At 46.1% G+C, this 19234-nt stretch overlaps 2 protein-coding genes across 2 annotated transcripts in view; one reads left to right on the plus strand and one right to left on the minus strand.

Moving 5' to 3' along the window:
• Positions 1-2126, minus strand: part of LOC146188000 (sphingosine kinase 1-like) — a 150631-nt gene extending 148505 nt beyond the window's left edge. Inside the window, exons 1-2 of the mRNA XM_084603585.1 lie at positions 2067-2126; positions 1398-1970 (exon numbers count right to left, since the gene is read on the minus strand). Coding sequence (XP_084459711.1) covers positions 1398-1827 — 430 coding nt within the window. The 5' untranslated portion in view covers positions 1828-1970; positions 2067-2126. The remainder of the gene's footprint in view (positions 1-1397; positions 1971-2066) is intronic.
• A 205-nt stretch (positions 2127-2331) lies between these two features.
• The window catches only part of RpL18 (ribosomal protein L18), a 31196-nt gene continuing 14293 nt past the window's right edge, over positions 2332-19234 (plus strand). Inside the window, exons 1-5 of the mRNA XM_084603587.1 lie at positions 2332-2385; positions 2511-2597; positions 2763-2870; positions 2980-3078; positions 6776-6899. Coding sequence (XP_084459713.1) covers positions 2383-2385; positions 2511-2597; positions 2763-2870; positions 2980-3078; positions 6776-6899 — 421 coding nt within the window. The 5' untranslated portion in view covers positions 2332-2382. The remainder of the gene's footprint in view (positions 2386-2510; positions 2598-2762; positions 2871-2979; positions 3079-6775; positions 6900-19234) is intronic.

Genomic DNA, 19234 nt, shown 5'->3' on the forward strand with positions numbered 1-19234 from the left:
AGCGTTCATCGGCACTGTCCAAAGTGGTGGATGTAGCGGTATGGCCGGTGCCCCCATAGAGCTAATACACAAACTTTCTTATATCTTTGTATTAACTCTACGGGTGCCCCTTCTAGACATCCTGCATTACTACGAGTGTCACGTGATCAAACGGGGGAGAATGATGCTTAGCGATTCTTTTGCTGCCTACGACATCACGACTGCCAGGACCGATGCCCTGATACAGATAGTAAGCAGACAAGTGCAGGGGAATGATGAGCTATTACGACACACATACGAACACAATACCAAGGATTGGGAAATGCTACTATTCTGTGCTGCCGATGGGAAACTTAAAGGCAATCGTAGTGCTTAAATATAATCAAAAAGTAGAAGAAAACAACCAAACGCCGCTGGTGGGTCCGAAACCACGATCTGTGTATTATACGTCTGGTGGTCTATAAACGCTGTCCATCATTCAGCAGTGTGTCAATAAAGTACCAGGTGCTGTCAGAAGAAACTGATTCTATTCTAGGAAAAAAAAAAATAACTGCGCGTTATCATTTTCGAGCATTGCACTCGTTTCGATATCTCCAACAGCGGGACAACAGTTGCAGCCAAGTCAAAGAGCGAAAAAATATATAGAGAGAAGAGGGGTTACGATAACGCTACTGCACTTCGGAGAAATAAACGCTGGAAACTGTCACGGTTTCCCAGCAGTTGGTCGCACAGAAGCGCATTCGAGCATCGAATTTCGCAGCCAGCAGGATGATAACGTGATGCTTCCGTAAACGACGACCGTGCAGTGTGGCGTAGTAAACCGGCAACGCAACCGCAGAGGCAGTACAGTACCTTCCAGTGAATTACAAGCAGAGGAAACATAAGAAGAGCGCGAAAAGTAAAGGATGGTTGGCGTTCCTTCCTCCGCCGGTCCAAGAAATAACAGGAGGATGGTCGGCCCCGGCCTCAAGCAGTGGGCAAGAGGAATCGGAAATCCCGGTCTTTGACGGGAAATTGGAGCCAAAAATAGAAACAAAACGGAGAATCGAAGGTAGTACTCATCAAGAGACGAGCGATAGTGTGCACCGGGCTTCAACTGCACGTGTGGTTTTATCAGGAAAGAAAACGACAGCACCGCGCGATGAAGCAAAAAAAAAAAAAAAAAAAAAGCCGGCCGCGTTTGCCCGTAAAGCAACTTCCGCGCCACCAAAGCCAGTAGCACATCCGTCTGCATTTCTGAAACTCGTGCTGCCTATGCGTTCTGCTGTGCGATACAGAAGACGTCCAACTTAGGTGCTGCTACTTGCAGTAAACTAATCGAGACACAGCTGACGGAACTAATTCAAAAACAAACACGAGGTTTATTTTTGAACTGAATATTTTTGAAATAAACACACAAGCAGACAGACAAAACTCACCGCCGCCGGCTCGGTCTAGTTTGACACCTCGGAGAAGCCAGAGGAAGGCAGACTGCCAGAGACGGGAGACGGCCAGGTTCGCATCGTAGTCGTCCACCTTGTCCACCGCAAACACGTAGGTCCGTTTCTGGCGCCGGTGTCCGCCGTTCTTTCGCTTCTGCACCAGGTGGTAGGCGTAGACGCAGAAATAGGAGACCGTCTTCTTGAGTCCTGAGGCCCGCTCGCCGACGCGCATCACATGACAGCCGATCACATCATCGAGCTTCACCTCCGTTCGCTGCCGGTACGGAGGCTGACCCTTGCCCTTGACGCACGGCTCAAACACGAGACAATTCTCGAATAGTGTCACCTCGTAATCGTCCTCGGGGTTTGGGTACAGCCGGAACGTGTCTTTGAGCACCCACTGTGACATTGCGCTGGCTATGTTCATTGCCGGCACTGCTACGCTCCCGCTGTCTCCGGTGGCAGACGACAAATGCGCGATGGGGTCAGGCAGACGACATGGCTGCGAGCAGACGGATCGGAAACCGATGCCGGCGGTCGGCTGAAGCACGGCTAAATGCTCGGTTACTCCTGCAGGAAACAAGCACGCGCTGCTACATGCACGCAGCTGACTCGCAGGAGAAACGAACAAACCGCACAGAAAAAGCGTCGCTGTCGCAAGCCTACCTGATGATGCTGACACTTGGGAAGGTTGCGTAGATATCGTGCTGTCGTCAGTTGCTCGAATTAATACCACACTCCTGCCACCTTGTAACAATGTTAGAAAGTAAAGTAAATAGTTATAACTTCTAAAACACTGCTCAAATTTACACTAAGCAACGAATGTTTTATTAAAATTTAATTCTTATTTTGTAATACATTGTTTATTTTGTAATATATAAAGAGGCCGGCAGTGAGCTACAGTCAACAAAATCCACAGCAAACCAAACCACAATTGGTCTATTCTTCCCATGATTCATTTCTCTTCGCGTGTATATCCGCCATGGTGAGTGTTCTGTTATGTGCTCTTCATCCTAAATCCATCAAATCCGATTAATTTCTTTGTGAATATGGTACCTAATTGCTGTTGGCGCAGAGAGCAATGTTCCTTGATATGCTTATTGCGTGCAGGGTATCGATATTTGCCACAAATACGACCGCAAGGTCGTCAGGAAGCGGCCAAAGAGCGAGAATGTCTACCTCGGCCTGCTGGTTAAGGTGAGTAAAAAAGAAACAATGATTATGAACAGGGTTAAAACTCCTTCGGATTCCTCCGAGAATTGTTGCTATTATTCGCTTTTGATGACTCTGCAAGTATCTGAGCTTGTCGAAGTTGCCTCGGTGGTACCCGCGGTACCGGCTGACCGTCGCTTCGCTACGCAGGTCTACCGCTTCTTGGCCCGTAGGACAGGCGCAAAGTTCAACAAAGTTGTCCTGAAGCGTCTGTTCATGAGCAGAATCAACCGGCCAGCGGTGTCTGTAGCTCGTGTGGTGCGTGTTTATATCTTTTCTTTGCTTGGCAGTCTGTGACCAATGCGACTTGGCACGCCGGTAGGCGAACGATGATGCTGACACGATGCTGATCCTTTTGCTGCTGCAGGCTCGCTTCATGAAGAAGCCCGGTCGTGAGGGCCTGATCGCCGTGGTTGTCGGCACCGTCACCGATGACCTGCGGATTTACGAGCTTCCCAAGCTGCGTGTGAGTTATCCCTCCCAATGCTTATCGCTTCGCGTGGATACCTCCTAGTCAAAGATGTAACTGTCGTTCGTGGCAGCCTTGTTTCCCGTTCTGTTGCACATGCGCTTATGGCGAACCTCGCCGGCAGCGCTAACATTGTTTTTGCGTTTGTGGCATGCCTTGATCTGCATGTTGCACTGGTGCTTGTTCACGTTTCTTGCACCTGTTTATGCTCTCTGCGTCACGTTAGGACTAACAGGAGGTTCGTTCAGTTTTCACCAAGAAAGTGCGACTTGCTCCGCGTTTTCGCCTTTACAAGTAATGTGCAACGACGTTTCGCTCAAGAAGCTTTATTTGACGGCCGCTGGTCGTTAACAATAGTCGGGAGCATGTTTTTCTAAAGCGCTCGAGCTGTGCTCTGCGAAGCAAAGAAAGCAAGATGAGTATGGTTTTTGTTTCACAAGCTCTCCAATGCATAGCCCTATAAATTTGCAAAAGGGGTGTTCATAAGCACTGTTCAATTTCTCCGAGATTTCACTTTTTTCAAAACCATACTGCATCAGTGCACTAGACATACCTGCTTGTGACTGAATGCCTTCGGCACTCTGCTGAAGCCTGCTTAAAGCAGACCAGATGGAATCTTGGGCACTGTCATTAAAGTTATCGGAGCAGCACATCACACTGTGGACAGCACAGCACCCACCTTGAGTGACTGGATTGCTGGTGAAATAGCCACCTGCTCGTGCTACTTCCTGCCATGCTTACATGTAGTCCAGTTACTTTGCAAGTGCTTTATTGGTTGTATTTGTCCATCATATTAAATTTTACTCTGCATTTTTGTTGTATATGTGGAAAACGAGTACAATCATGCTTGTCTGGAGTGCTCACACTCGTTGCAAAGTAATGCAAACAATACAGACATTAGTGCATTGTGCCTAACAAAGCAGCTGCGCCAAAATTGGATGAGATTCCTCTCTCAACAGTAAGGTCCTTTGAGCAGCGTCGCCTGGCGACAAATACAGTGTTGCTCCAAACTGCTTTTCCTGCTCCAAACCCCAAAATTGCTCCAAACCGGCTGCGTCAATGTTTTGTTATCAAATTTAGTGGAACACAGTTTGCCGCACAGTGGGCTTACAAGAAAATGCGATCTGGTGCGGCTTGATTAAACGACTGTGAAAAGCGCAGCAGGGTGATGGCATGTTGTGAACTGCATGCACACAGTCAGGGGCCGCCATAGTCAAAACGATTGCAGCACACCAGCAGCAGAGGTATATATCTCATCTCGTGCTGAGCCTAATACATATAAAATACTTATGAACTAGATAATTGTGCAAGATGGCAAATGATTGTTCACATGTAAATCTCAAACGAGCCACAAGCAACTAGAGGAAATTAAGTGCAAAAAATGCTCTGTGTTGATGACATCGCACTTTCTCCCACCACAAGCTCCTACCACAAGCCGTCCAACCACTAGGAACTACACGAGTTCTAATGGTTCTAACTTTAAAACAAAGCATGAAGGTAATGCCACTTAGGTATCAATCACTAAGTTTCAAACTTGCTGGAAAGTCATGCAAGGCCTATTACCAGTGTGCTGTCACTTGTCTGCGCTATGAATTTTGAGTTGCTTTCATGTTGCAAATGCCTGTAAACTCTAGGACAGGACAGTTGCACCTGTTGTGCAGTTTTGACATAGGTACAATTTCGTGCGCCATGCAATGCCAAAAGCATTAAGTTGACCGAAATTGTGCCAGGAAAGCCAGGCAAACACGACACAATTTCATTTTTGCATCGCATTTTAATGTCTTCCGGGTTGTTGTGACATTCGAAGTGGTTCCAATAACTATTCCATTTTCGCGGCACTCATCCTGCATATCAGAGCGGATTCCAAACTGCATTCACTGGTTGCATCATTTCACAACTGTTACATTCATCATTTCACAACTGTTACATTAGTTAACTGGCTTATATGTGAATCGATATGTGCGGTAATGCTTGTTGGGCAAGAAAGCGGTGTCTTGGTGGCATCAAGAGCCAGTGAGGTGGCAGCGAGTGAGGTGTGGTGCATAGCGGCACTTGTACCAGGTTGCAGTCAATGATTAGAAATTAACTGGTACCAGTGCTGTAATCGTTTTCTATTACTGCACCAAGAGAGACTCTGCACCTGTGTCTTGAGAACATTGCTCAACAGACAAAGGATGTAAGCATATGCTGCTGAGGTTGGCTCGCCTGCTTTAATCCTGCACACGTTTTATGAAATCTCAGTTTGACCCTTGTTTCTTCGGGCTAGGAGTGCGGTCAAGCCCCATTTAATGATGGCATCAGATACTCATTCTTCTGTTGTCCAGTTGTGCCATTTCAAATGCTGCTTGGCACATCACTGTCTTCCTCTTTTTTGAGACGTCGTCTTGCTTTCTAACATTTAGCACATATTCCTATAGTTTGCCTCCATGCGGTTCTTCCAGTACACTTAAACGTGCAAGTTGCGTGCTATCTATTTGGTATCGACGTATTCTCAAACTGCGATCAGGCCGTGTGTAAGGAAGCATCACTTCCGCATTGCATTACGAAGAGGATAGCGGAGGCCGTTACGATTTCAATGAAGATTTGACCACATGCTGTCAAGGTGCTCCAAGATGCTGATATTGTTGCTACAAAATGATTACCTAGGCGCTCCAGAACACTCATTTTCTGCTCCGAAACACATTTTCCTCTTCAAAAACTTACTTTTGTCATCCCACCCGTTTAAACTGTAACAGGCTCAGCACTTCAGTGCTTTTATTTTTCTTTGTTGAGGCAAAAGAGTAAATTTTACGTCCAGCTCTTGTAATGCATTTCATCACATTCTCACATTCTGTCTTGACATGTTTAATGGGCATTGTTCCACCTTTTATGAGACCCAAAGCTCATCCTATGAAATGAACTTTTTCTGTTCTCTTTCTCATCATTGCGAACATGTGCAGTTGGCTGCATTTTCCTTTTGTAGCCTGGTGTGGCAGCCACGCACAGCATATTGCAGGTTTACCATACTCTCAAATCGTGGATTTTGTGTTTTATGTGCAGTCTAGTTCAGATTAACGTAATGCCTTCTGTAGTGTTGTTTCCCATGGGTTGTGTGGGCACCCTCCCAATTTTCTAGTAAAATCATGCACATGTCAATTGATCAGCGATTTTGATGGAATGTGCTGGCAAGCTGTGCACGCACGAGAATATCTTGGAGCCGCATGCAGCCCCCCCCCATCCTTTCCTCCACTGCTGTGGAACATGTGGTACCAACAGCTAACAGGATGCCTGACATGCTGTTTTTATTTATTTTTTTTTTTTTTCTATTCATTGTTGTCCAGGCCTTGCTGGAAATGATTAGGGGCTTTGTTTTGGGTAACTGAGATCAGTATGCTTTGCCGGAGAGGAACCTTGTCCATTTCTTGAAGTTTAATCTGCAGTAAATTAGTGTGTAGTTACTTTTTTCAGTGATAGTCGGCATTTTCAAAGAAATGAGATTTTTGTCTTGCACTTTTCACTTCTTATCTACTCTTGTCACAGATAGCCAAGTTTTACACATAATTATATATGTTGTTCATAGGCATATTTTTGTTGGTGTTTCCTGCAATGATACCCTCTGAGCAAGTGTGCTTTTTCAATTCGGAAGTGCTTCCTTCTTTGACCACTGGAGATTGCTGTTGCAAAAGGGTGTCCCTGTGCGGTATTATTTATGCAGATCTGTGCATTGCGGGTGACTGAGAGGGCGCGTGCCCGCATCCTGAAGGCTGGTGGTGAGATCCTCACCTTTGACGAGCTTGCCGTCAAGGCACCCAAGGGCAAAGGCACAGTGCTCATGCAGGGTAAGTCGCAGTCACCTTTTTTCATTCTCATCTCAGCAGGCTGTCTGTCTGTGTGCAGTGTGCATGACAGATAGCTTCCATTGAGAATATTTTTTAATCTGCTTTTACACCTTCTAGCTGTGATCAGAATGCATTTGTGAATGCGTCTCTTAGAGGGCCTCTGAAATGCTACTTGCGGTAATATCCTAATGCAAGAAATCAATAGAGCTGGTCTTTTTTGTGGGTATTCGAGTCAAATTTGAAAGCTTTGCGTGGAGCCTAATTTACAAATAGTTCTTGAAAAGTGCCCCTGGTGACTGCTTGCAACTGATTTGGGTGACACATAGTGCACGCAAATCCTCTCCTATGATGTACGCCATTGAGGCTTGCTGGCTGTGCCTGCTCATTGGCAACTCCCAAGTTACACAGTCATGTAGTGCGTACACAAGAAAAAATGGGCATGGGCAGGGCACATAGTGTGTACAGAGGGCAGCTGATGGTCGCTTGGGGTAACAAATTGGATTCTAAGGGAAGAAAAATGTAGCAGGGGGCGGCAGAAAGTTAGGTGGGCGGATGAGGTTGAGAAGTCTAGCACAAGGACCAAGTAAAGGGGAGACACTGGTCTTGAAACAAAATTTTTATTAGAGATATTGTAACGAAATTCAGTGTGTATATGTATTTCTTTCTGGTGTTTTTAAAATAATTTGTTTCACTATATCTCAATTAGTTCTCATACTATGGAAACATAACTGACTCCTAATTAAGGTATGCGGGGATCAGATTGCGAAAAAATCGATTTTCGGTATCTGCAACACCTTATCTGTGTTGTATCAAAATGATTTGGTGCACAGGGCGAAAAAAACAGCTTTAAATCGCACAAAATCACCGCAGTTCGCAGAGCTCTATCTAGTCTTTCCCACCACCGAGCGCCGCCATCTTGGTATCGTTCGAAAGCTCAACGTCTCGCCGTTCCGTTTCTAAATTCTTCGGTCGTCGCCATCTTGTAACAATCGCACAAACACAAAAGAAACGCGGGTCTGCTAAGGTGGGCACACGGGCCCTACGCTGAAAGCACGCCTCCAATTGGTTGCCATGTTGAAAGGCGTCTACCCATTGGCTGCTGCTGCGGCACCGGGCAGGCTGGCAGCCGCAGCGGAACGCTGTCATGCTGGTGTCTGCTTCACAAACCATGTCGGCTTTTTTATTTGGCACGTGAATTTTGACTTTTTGCTACTCCCAAATACGGATGGATCGTCGCTCGTTTAAAAAGAAACCTTCGATGAAGCACGCCTTTGTAAAACTGAAGTGCAAGCCTCCTACCGCGAGAAAAGGACGGCGGCTAGCACGAGAAACGGAGCACCCGACTGAACATGCAAACAACGTTCCGTGCTATCTTGCACCGTGTGACAGCGAAGCCGATAATTGCCTTGTGCCATAATGCCGATAGCCCAGGCGATGAAAGACGCACCAGCGGAAGCTCTCGCACGGCCGCACAAATCAGTAGCCAAGATCGCGTTGGTGCAGGCGATGCTGGTTGAAGGTCACCATCGCCGGCAGAGATGCATCGTGCGACATGGAAACGCAGCCTGCGAATGAGTCCCAGCTGTTTACGAGCTACAATGTGATGACCTAAAATTCACCGGACGAATCGTCTGCCGACTGTCGCACCATTCAGGCACGCCACGAGCCGCTTTTTATATTGGTGATGACGGCAGCGGCGTTCGCGACCCCCTTCACGCAGTGTCCGCAACTGAACGGAAGTTGAGTTTAATGGACCAGCAAGGCGAAGAACAAATTTTGGCTCCTTGTGACTAGTTTATTCTTGTGCAGGTTTCCACGGTGCACTCTTTGCTTGCTAAAACTTTGTGCCCAAGCAGTTATGAGGTACAATTTGGGTAGCTAAATAGCCTACTCAGAAATGTGTGCTACCTTGGGTGTGCGCCCTGGTGCCCTTGCCGTCCAGAGGGCTCAAAAAAAGGTTCAAGAACATTTGAAGAGGGCATCCAAATAAATTGCACCAAACAAAGAGGCAGAGGTGCAAGAAGATGCCTGACAGGAGTTATGCGAAATATTACAGCCCTGGTGCTTTCTAATAAATCTGCAGTGCTTGCAAAAGTATTCGGGCTGTTTTCTCAATTGTACTTTTTTTTTGTCTATCATCTCGCTTGTGGAAAGCATAGCACTACAATGCATGAACTGATTTTGATCCAGTTTGTTTTGCTGCAATCCACAAAATTTGCTGCACGCAAAGGCAGTCTTGAAATGTTTCTTTATCTTTCCATGTTTTTATTATTTCACAATAAGTGCATGGCTCTATGGAGTGATACACAGTCATGTGCATGTCATGCTTAGTAAAAAATTATTAGCGCATGAAAATAAAAACCTAACATTGTCTTGCTGTAGATTAGACTTTTGGGCAAGCATGGAAGGTATTCCTGGCTCCCTACCATGTTTTGTTATTATGCCAGGCTTTCCACAAGCAGCGAACATGTAAACTATTATAAAACAAGAACTAATTAGGATATTATTATGAAACTTTATATTTGCCTTTCTATTGCAATCTACAGTGTGTGTACCAAATTTCAGCCCATTCTGTGGAGAAACAAAAAAGTTCTGATCCCCTCATCCCCCCTTACGTAATTTCTTACGGGTCATTAAGACACTTTCCCTTAGTATTATTTGGTTCTGAATGAAGTTATTTGGTTCTGAATCAAGAAGGCATGGGCAGGACATGTAGTCCGAAGAGAGGATAACCGATGGTCGCTTAGGGTAACAAACTGGATTCCAAGAGAAGAAATGCGTAGCAGGGGGCAGCAGGAAATTAGGTGGGCGGATAAGGTTAAGGGGGGACCCGGGTCATTGCAGCCGAAAATCTGTCAGAAAATCGGATTTTCAATCTTCTCGTTTTCGTGATTCTGAGATTTTTCCGCAGCTATCTTCGAAGTTTCATTGAAAAATGTCGCCTAATTTGCGTGTTACAGCGTTCCAAAGACGAGAATCTGCGCGTGTGGCCCTTTAAACTGAGGTCAAATTGCGCCGAATTTCGATCTCCCGCAGTTTGAGAAATACACGATCTGCGGGCATAATCTTGGTGTCATTCGAAAGATGCGATTCAGGCCATTCCTATATCTCTGTTGGTGACTACGAGCGAGCCCACCAAAGCGGAAAACAAAGGAAAAAAATTGCGTGAAACACTCCCTGCTATTGGGCACCCACCGCACGTGAGCAAAATGGCGAGCGTTAGTTGGCTGATGGCGTCGACTGCTCGCGGTCCGGTGCCATTTTAAAAAGATCTCTCCTTTAGGCCTAGTCGGCTTAACGCTGTTTCGGGCGTTCCCTTTTAACCACAACGCGAAATGCGCAATATTGAGAATCACTCTTACGTTATTAGCCTAAAGAAAAACAGCGAGAGGAGATTAACGCGCCGGGGATGCTGCATCGCCGCATCTGGTTATTTGCAATCAGTGACGAAGCGCAGACGCTCCGCGTAGAGTCCGCGATGGCCTGATAACGGCGTAGCATAGCTGGTCGTGCTCAGTGCAATAGCAAGGAGCGGCAGGGTTGCCAGGTCCAAAAAACGAAAAGTCGCCACAAAAATGGGAAAAGTAGCCAGAAAGTAGCCAACCAGAGGAAGAGCAATAAAAAGTAGCCAAAAAGGAGCCATGGGGCCATGCATGGGGCAGTAAATAGAGGGCTCACTGCAAAAAGACAACCAAAAACATTCGTTTAATAGTCGTTTTATTCCAACGCTCGTGAAGATACAAATGCCGGTTGCGTCTTATAGCAACTCACATATAGAAAAGTTTTCCGAAAAAAAAAAAAACTGGCTGCGTAACACTGCGATATTATATAAACAAACAAAACTAAACTGACCAGATAAACACACATGTTATCAGAAACTTCTCTGTGATGATTAGAAACAGTATAAAATTATGTCCACGAAAATGTAAGTATAAAATGTTAGTGGAGTTGGACGTCTCAAACAATGGCTACAAAAGGAGAACATGACGAAACGAAACTGCAACCACTCAGGTGCGATGTTCAGGCCTGCCGTAAATAGTTGAGTTGACCTCAATCATGGTTTGGGTTTATCAAGGATACGGCCAATGTGCAGGGGGTGTTCACATGTTCACACACACTTCTTTTTGATCATCACTACTAGGCGTTGGACGGGAACCTTCGGTTTCTCAAGTATAATATTACATTATCGAGAGGCGTTTACCTTGCCTAGAGATATAGAAATCATTCTTTCATAGGTATACCAAGTATATTCGCAAGCTTTCTTGACACCAGTGCCTAATAATGTTCGGCGAATTGCGGTCAATGAATGGTTGTCCGCGCTCCTTGATCGCATTAAAAGTGCGCAACTGTTTTATTCAGTGAACAAACTAGAGTGCAAAAGCCACTTTCACACTGATGAGACAAACCTATGGACGGAAGATGCACTCATGACTAATTTATTGTCAGCGGGTGCACGCTAGATAAGACCTACTGCACGCAAATATGCACGGACAAAGAAAAACATTTCGAAGCAGTTCGTGGTAAGCCTAGTTAGTGTGTTAGCTCTGTTGTGATGTTTATCTAAGTTTGGCTAGCTAGCATAATGCGTTTACACTTGCCCTTTGCTGGCCATCTATAATGCAAAATTTGGCTTTAAGTGCAGTTAAATAATTAGCACTAATTAATTCGGTTCGATACCTAGCACAACTGATTTGCATTCAACCTAAGCTTTCGAAAGGTCTATGACTCAGTATATGAAAGGTATATGGTTTTGATTGCATATAGCTCACTAACGCTAATATGGATCGCTAATTCAGAGCATTTGGATTCATCCTAAGCTTTTCAACGGTATGACTTGATCGTCTAGCTCAAAGTTTGGTTTTATACAAAATAAATATTTAACGCAGATTAATGAGGATCGCTAACTACCATAGTGTCATTACACTTGGCCTAAGCTTTCCAACGGTATATGACTCGATGCTGCAGTGCAAATTTGGGTTTCAAGTGCGGTTTACTAAATATCATTTAATTTGGCCCGTAGTTGGTCAAAATAAGTGTATAATTAACCAATGATCCAAACTAAAGGTTTATCACCTTAGCCAAGATAGCTTGAAAGTAGCGAAATAGACTAAGCGGCCGCTTTGACTTTCTCTGATCTTAAAGTTCAAAACACCAGCCTGGGTCGTTTTCTCGTTTTGCGAAGTTTTACCGCGGTGACAGAGTTCACGCTAAAAAAAAAAACAAAAAAACAAACACAGACAAAGTTAGAGGCAGTACTAGATCCTGGAGCGCAGACCTGGACCAAAAACGCGCGCTTCACTGACTGCTGCGGCCGGCCGGCGGGCGCCAGGTAGAAAAAGCGTGTCGTGCGCAGAGCTCGCAGCCGCCCCGCGCTAGGAGAATTGAGGAGGAAAGCGCGGCGCGGGAGAGAGTGTCGCTACTTTCAAATTATCAAGGGGTTTTAGTGACTAGATGTTAAGAGCGTCCCCTTTGAAACAGGGTGGGGACAGTCGTCACCATGCACAGTTGGTTCTATTGCAGCGCTACCGTTAATAGATTTGCTATCTGTCTATCTATAAAAATGAGCATCCTGAACAGCGCGCAAACGGGCTCGTTGGAATAGGCGAAAATTTTTCAAAGTAGCCAGAAAGTAGCCAAGTAGCCAACCCAAAATTTTTGTCGCCAGGCGGCTCAGAAAGTAGCCAATTTGGCGTAAAGTAGCCAAATCTGGCAACCCTGAGGAGCGGCATGATCTGCCGCGTACGGAAATCGTGAGGGTGCAGATGAGCAAGTGCAGCTTTCAACGCCGGAATAGATCGCCTTGTGAGGCAGTGTCGCGACCAGCCGCAGCAACAGTCTCGAAGCAGCGTCCCGGGACTCGCGGAACAGAACATAGAGAAGATTGCGCGGAATCCCAAATCTTGTCGAAATAAACTTTCTTCTGAATGCTACGCGGTGCAAGACGAGCAACGGTCGCTTATCACTAGTTGCAGGCTGACTGCGTTTACTGCATGAACGTGAGAATGGTGATTGCGCGCCAGAACTTTGCACCAACTTTTAAGGAGGTCACGATGCAAACGCATTCGTCTTGGTGGCGGTCTCTGGACTATGCGTTCCGTTCGCCGGATATTTCATTCTTTGATGGTGAATTATGTCGATGGTAAATGATGCATTGACATCAGAAGCTAGTCAGAATCCACTTTAAAGAGTTACTGTTACCTTTGGTGCTTCAAAAGTAGTTTTTCCTCAATTTCTCAAAATCAAAATATTGAGGACGGTAGATGTTCGGAGGTGCAATATCTCTGGTTCTACTTATGATATTGCTATAATTCCTTTTGCACCAGAAAGGTAGACTCATGTACAGTGGAAAAATATAATTGAATTTGTGGTATTTAATGAGGAAAGTTTTTAAAAAATTGCATGGTTTCTGGAGTGTCAAGGTGGCTTTTTTGTCTGAAATTTGATAAGCTGTAACTTTGGTTAAGGGGGGACACCCCTCTTAAAACTTTTTTCTCCTTATTTATGGGTGGATCTGACTGAAACTTTCACCATTAATGTACTTTTGCATGCTGATTTCAAATATCTGATTAGTTTTCTTGTAGATGAAATAGCTTTCAAAATATTACCTAATTCATGTTCTTCGTTTGGAGGTGAGTTAATTACTAAACACTTTATGGCATGAGGAGAATAGCCCTGCCAGAGTGATCTAGAAGGATCATAGAGTGCCGCTAGTCATGAATTAACGTGGTAGAAGAATTTGAACCAAAGTTACAATAAGTCAAACTTTTATGAATAAAAGCCCAGGTTGGCACCTAAGATTGATAATTAATTCTGTAAATGTTGCCGCATAATAACTGTACATATTTTTGTCCTACGGCACTGTCGAAGGTTTTCTCTTTCTAACAAGACAAGAATGAGAGCTATAGCACAAATAGACTAAGAGATATCTCTCCTCCAAAATTGCAGCACCCTCAAAATTGCAGTTTTGAGAAAACGAGGAAAAACACTTCACAGCATGTAGGTGTAAATTATGTCAATGATTGATATGTCAACAAGATCAGAAACAGGTGGAAAGTGATCTGAAGCGAAAATTAATGGCCTATGCCAATTTGAGCCAAAGTTACGCAATAGGAAACGCTTGAAAGGAAAATTCCATTTGGGTACCGAAGACAACATAACCTTCTCAGCAAATTTTCTTTTGTCGTCACTGCATTTACCTTGGTTTCATGAGACTCGCAGGATTCCCTTTCTAGAAAAAAATTTTTTAAAGCAATAGCAAGAACAGGACCAGAGATATTGATCTTTAAAAAATGCAACACTACCAAAATTGGGGGATTGTCGGAAGCACTCAAGCCTCACGGCATTTAATCAGGAAGGGCAACCTCAAAGACCTCATGCTATTAAAATGCACCAGGAGCATAGTCGGGGTGCATGCTGTCGCGGTGTTTTCTTTTTTCTGTTTTAGCAACGCCAAGCGAAGCCGCCCGCTTCTTTGCAGAACGTACGCTACGGTGCAAGTCCTTTTCTTCAGCTCTCCTGGACCCAGTTGCTGTCACATTTGTACTGCATTCTTGCAGAATTGCTGCTGCTGTATGCTTGCAGCCGGCATTGAAGCGCAGCACAGCTTCTGCTGTGGCTGCTTCCACAGCAAACAGTGATGAGTGCCGCTCTTTGTGGATCAAGGTCCAGATGACCGAGTGGAAGCTTTCGTTCGAGTTCTGGGTCTTCCCCCGAATGCACCTCTGCAGCAGGCTCTTCTCTGATAAACGACTATAAACAGGCAAAAGAGCATCAGCCACATCTCTTGGCAGACTGTAATTGTGCTTTGGTGCAGGCTCCTCTTTTGCCTTTGCAGCGTTGTGGCGGCACCATGACTTCTCACCGGTAGGACACAAACTGTGTTTGGGGCAGTCATCAGTAGATGTGATGTGGTAATATGTCGCCATCACAGCTCGCTGCATGGCATCCACATCACCTACATTTGATCGAAGCGCTCGGCCATAATATATTGCCAGCTTGTCAACTAGATCAGCTGTCAGCCTTCCTCTGCCGCCAAGACTTTGCTTCCCTGCACCCTTGTGTCTCTGCAAGAGGTTGCGCAAAGCTGCTCCCATACGCTTGTGCACGTGATTTATGCAGTCCTCTTTGACTATTTCAATGTAGCCATAGATTGCAGCATCTTTAAAGCACTGAACGTGCGACTGTCCCCATCGCATAGCATGGTTGTGTAGCGCATGTTGTGGCGCTGCAGAGATCTTTCAAACAGAATTTTGCCAGCCTCTACTTCCATTTGACCAGCCTTGGAGTTGGTGTTTTTTTGGCACTGGTGGCGTGATTTCCAAAGTTCGTAGCCGTCAGTGTTTGGCTTGGGACCAATTTCGCAGCCCAGACAAAAGTTTGACAACACCACATAATCAAGCACGTAACCAGTGAAGAGTTCCACCACGGCACCGACGCCTATATGTGATGAGTGTCCGCGCGTCATCCATGTGCCGTCGTAGCACACGGCAATGTTCCCCCTATGCCCAAAACACAAGTCATCGTAGACCTTCGCCACTGCCTGCGCGGCTTGTGCCATAGCGGTCGTGGCGGCTCGGGTAGCAGCGGGTTGCAGTGTGTTCTTCAGATGCCGTTGAAACGTCTTGTTGTGCATCCCGCGCCGCGACAACCCCATCGCCGAAAAGATATCGTTCATTGCTGTCTGGCCGTTACCGGTCGACAGCATTGCTCGACTAGCCAGAATATTCAGCTCAAAAGGATTGCACCTTTTCTCGCCGTCAACCCTCCGCGAGTTCCACTCGGCCGCAATCTCACCGCAGTTGTCGCACAGCACGATCAGTTTTACGGCGAGGCCATAGCTCCGGTCGCTGGTAATTAAACGCACGCATCCACGACACGTTTTGCACCGCACGGCATCCAGAAGGATATTCACAATGCTGAGGTCAATTACCGCATAGGAGGCTGTTCCGTCCGCATCTGACTCTGCGGACGCACCACTTGCATCGGCGAACAGCGCGGTCTTTCGTGCCGTCGCCGGCGTCGATACCAGTCTATCAAGCGTAGCCTGCTCACGGGCACTCACTTGAGTTATGTCACTGTTAGTGACAGGCGCGGTATCAATACGTACACGACTGCAGTCGGCACGAAGAACGGCGCCGTTGTCCAGCGGAATCGGAGAAGCGTCGCCGCCCGCAACGTGATCGTCACACAATCCCGCAGCACTGGCACTTGCTTATTGCACAGTATGCAACGAAGTCGCATTCTTAACGCGTTTCTTTGGTTGCTTTCGCCCGAACTTGTGCAAAGAGCGGTACTTCTTCGCGCCTGGCATGACTCTCGCGTTGCACTAGCGTGGTCGGCAGAAAGACAAAAATGGCGTCACTGGGAGTCCGCATTTCAGGGCTAGCTTGCCGGAACCAACCAAACGACGCCATTTTGATCACGTGCCTTAACTGGCCAATAGTAGCGCGCGCTGCATGCTATCTTTTTGTTTGTTTTTTATGGGGAAGGCGGAGCGCACAGGGTTGCTTTCCGAAAGAAAAAATAAGCCGAAAGCGCGCGCTTTCGAACGAGACCAAAATCGTCGCGGTGGAGCGCGTAGTTCTCATGCGCCGGGCGATCGAAATTGGGTGTCGTTTGTCCACAATTTAAAGGGCAGTGGGTGTGGTACTGCATTTTTTAATCGCTATAACTTCATAAATACGCGGGGTATAAGGATGAAAATTTGCATGCAGATGCGGAATGGTGCGAGGAATACGAAAATGAAAAAATTGAAAATCTGATTTTCAGGCCGATTTTCGGTGCCAAAGAGCCGTGTCCCCCCTTAAAGTGGAACCAGGACATTCAATCTTGATTTTTGCATTCTCTGTGGGTTCTAAATTGATTTGATATGTCAGTTTTTATTATAACTCCTGTAGTTTTACTGACAGCTCACCTCCAAACAAAGAACATAAAGTGCTCAATATCTTCAGAACTAAACGGTTTACATAAAATGAATGTGCATATTTGAAATCAGCACAAAAAGCTGCATAAATGTTGCAACTTTCATCAAAATCTACCAGTAAATAAAAAATATTGTCTTAAGACCAGGGTCCCCCCTTAAGAAGTTTGCAGGGTTCAAGTGGATGCAGCTAGCACAGAACCAGGTTAATTGGAGAAATATGGGAGAGGCCTTTGCCCTGTAGTGGGTATAGTCAGGCTGACGATGATGAAAATGTAGCTGTAGCCAAAGTTCAATTGTGTGGAGCTATCCTATTGATGTTATTGTTGAGATGCATTATAATATAAAAATGTCCAATTTGCTGATGCCACATAATTACTAATATAATTAGTGGAGATTGCTCTCCCCAGAATTTGATATGTTCAACCTAGCAAGATAAAAATAGCTTAGCTCCACAGTGCAATCCTTCCTGAATGCAACGGTGTAAGACGTATTAAAATTGTGCCACAAGAACATAGTGAAAACTTGCATAAGGCTAGTCATGTTGGCAAAAAATATGAAGTTGAGAAAATCGCATTTGAAGTTTTGACACTGACTGCAGAAAATTTTGGAAGGAATCTTCAACTGCAGATTTTATTTTAGTGTTGCTTGTCTTTCCCCCTGCAAAACAAAACAAAAAGTGTCTTATTCCATCCAAGGAAACATTTCCTAAAAATTTGACGGCACAGAGCTGTGTGTCGAGAAACCTGAGCACACACGCAGACGCGCGCGAATTGGTAGCCACGGCGACGAACGCAAAACAGAAAAAAAAGAAAATGACGTGCTGGTCACGCCAGCCAATGGGAGACGTGAAAAGCATGCCGCGTGAAAGCCAATCGGAGACCATAAACGGCCTTCGGAAAACCGGCGCTCGCAGCCGCTCCGCTTGAGCGATGTATTTTCAGATAGCGCATATTGCACACAATGAAAACAGCTTCAAACCAAGCACCAAGATGGCGGCGATCGGCCGGCTGGAAACCTCGCGGTGCGCACAGGAATTTCGAACAAGTTTTCTCATTTCGGGGGCATTTTGTGGCTGCCGTGATTTTTTGAAAAACGATTTTATCGCATTTCATGCCAGAATTCAGTGTTAATAATTTGAGTGCAGGTGCTCGAAATGATAGACGTTCTGAAAATGGCCTTTTCTCAAAATCGACGTTTCAACCGCTCTAAGACCCATGTCTCCCCTTAATTTGAAGGAGCGAAGGAGAGGCCTTGCCCTTGCCCTGCAGTGGGTATAGTCCGGTTGATGGGGATGTTAAGGGGGGACACGGCTCTTTGGCACCGAAAATCGGCCTGAAAATCGGATTTTCAATTTTTTCATTTTCGTATTCCTCGCACCATTCCGCATCTGCACGCAAATTTTCATCCTTATACCCCGCGTATTTATGAAGTTATAGCGATTAAAAAATGCAGTACCACACCCACTGCCCTTTAAATTGTGGACAAACGACACCCAATTTCGATCGCCCGGCGCATGAGAACTACGCGCTCCACCGCGGCGATTTTGGTCTCGTTCGAAAGCGCGCGCTTTCGGCTTATTTTTTCTTTCGGAAAGCAACCCTGTGCACTCCGCCTTCCCCATAAAAAAACAAACAAAAAGATAGCATGCAGCGCGCGCTACTATTGGCCGGTTAAGGCACGTGATCAAAATGGCGTCGTTTGGTTGGTTCCGGCAAGCTAGCCCTGAAATGCGGACTCCCAGTGACGCCATTTTGTCTTTCTGCCGACCACGCTAGTGCAACGCGAGAGTCATGCCAGGCGCTAAGAAGTACCGCTCTTTGCACAAGTTCGGGCGAAAGCAACCAAAGAAACGCGTTAAGAATGCGACTTCGTTGCATACTGTTCAAGAAGCAAGTGCCAGTGCTGCGGGATTGTGTGACGATCACGTTGCGGGCGGCGACGCTTCTCCGATTCCGCTGGACAACGGCGCCGTTCTTCGTGCCGACTGCAGTCGTGTACGTATTGATACCGCGCCTGTCACTAACAGTGACATAACTCAAGTGAGTGCCCGTGAGCAGGCTACGCTTGATAGACTGGTATCGACGCCGGCGACGGCACGAAAGACCGCGCTGTTCGCCGATGCAAGTGGTGCGTCCGCAGAGTCAGATGCGGACGGAACAGCCTCCTATGCGGTAATTGACCTCAGCATTGTGAATATCCTTCTGGATGCCGTGCGGTGCAAAACGTGTCGTGGATGCGTGCGTTTAATTACCAGCGACCGGAGCTATGGCCTCGCCGTAAAACTGATCGTGCTGTGCGACAACTGCGGTGAGATTGCGGCCGAGTGGAACTCGCGGAGGGTTGACGGCGAGAAAAGGTGCAATCCTTTTGAGCTGAATATTCTGGCTAGTCGAGCAATGCTGTCGACCGGTAA

Source organism: Amblyomma maculatum, chromosome 5 (genome assembly GCF_055883805.1).
Source record: "Amblyomma maculatum isolate TAMU_Amacu chromosome 5, ASM5588380v1, whole genome shotgun sequence".
Classification (NCBI taxonomy): domain Eukaryota; kingdom Metazoa; phylum Arthropoda; class Arachnida; order Ixodida; family Ixodidae; genus Amblyomma; species Amblyomma maculatum.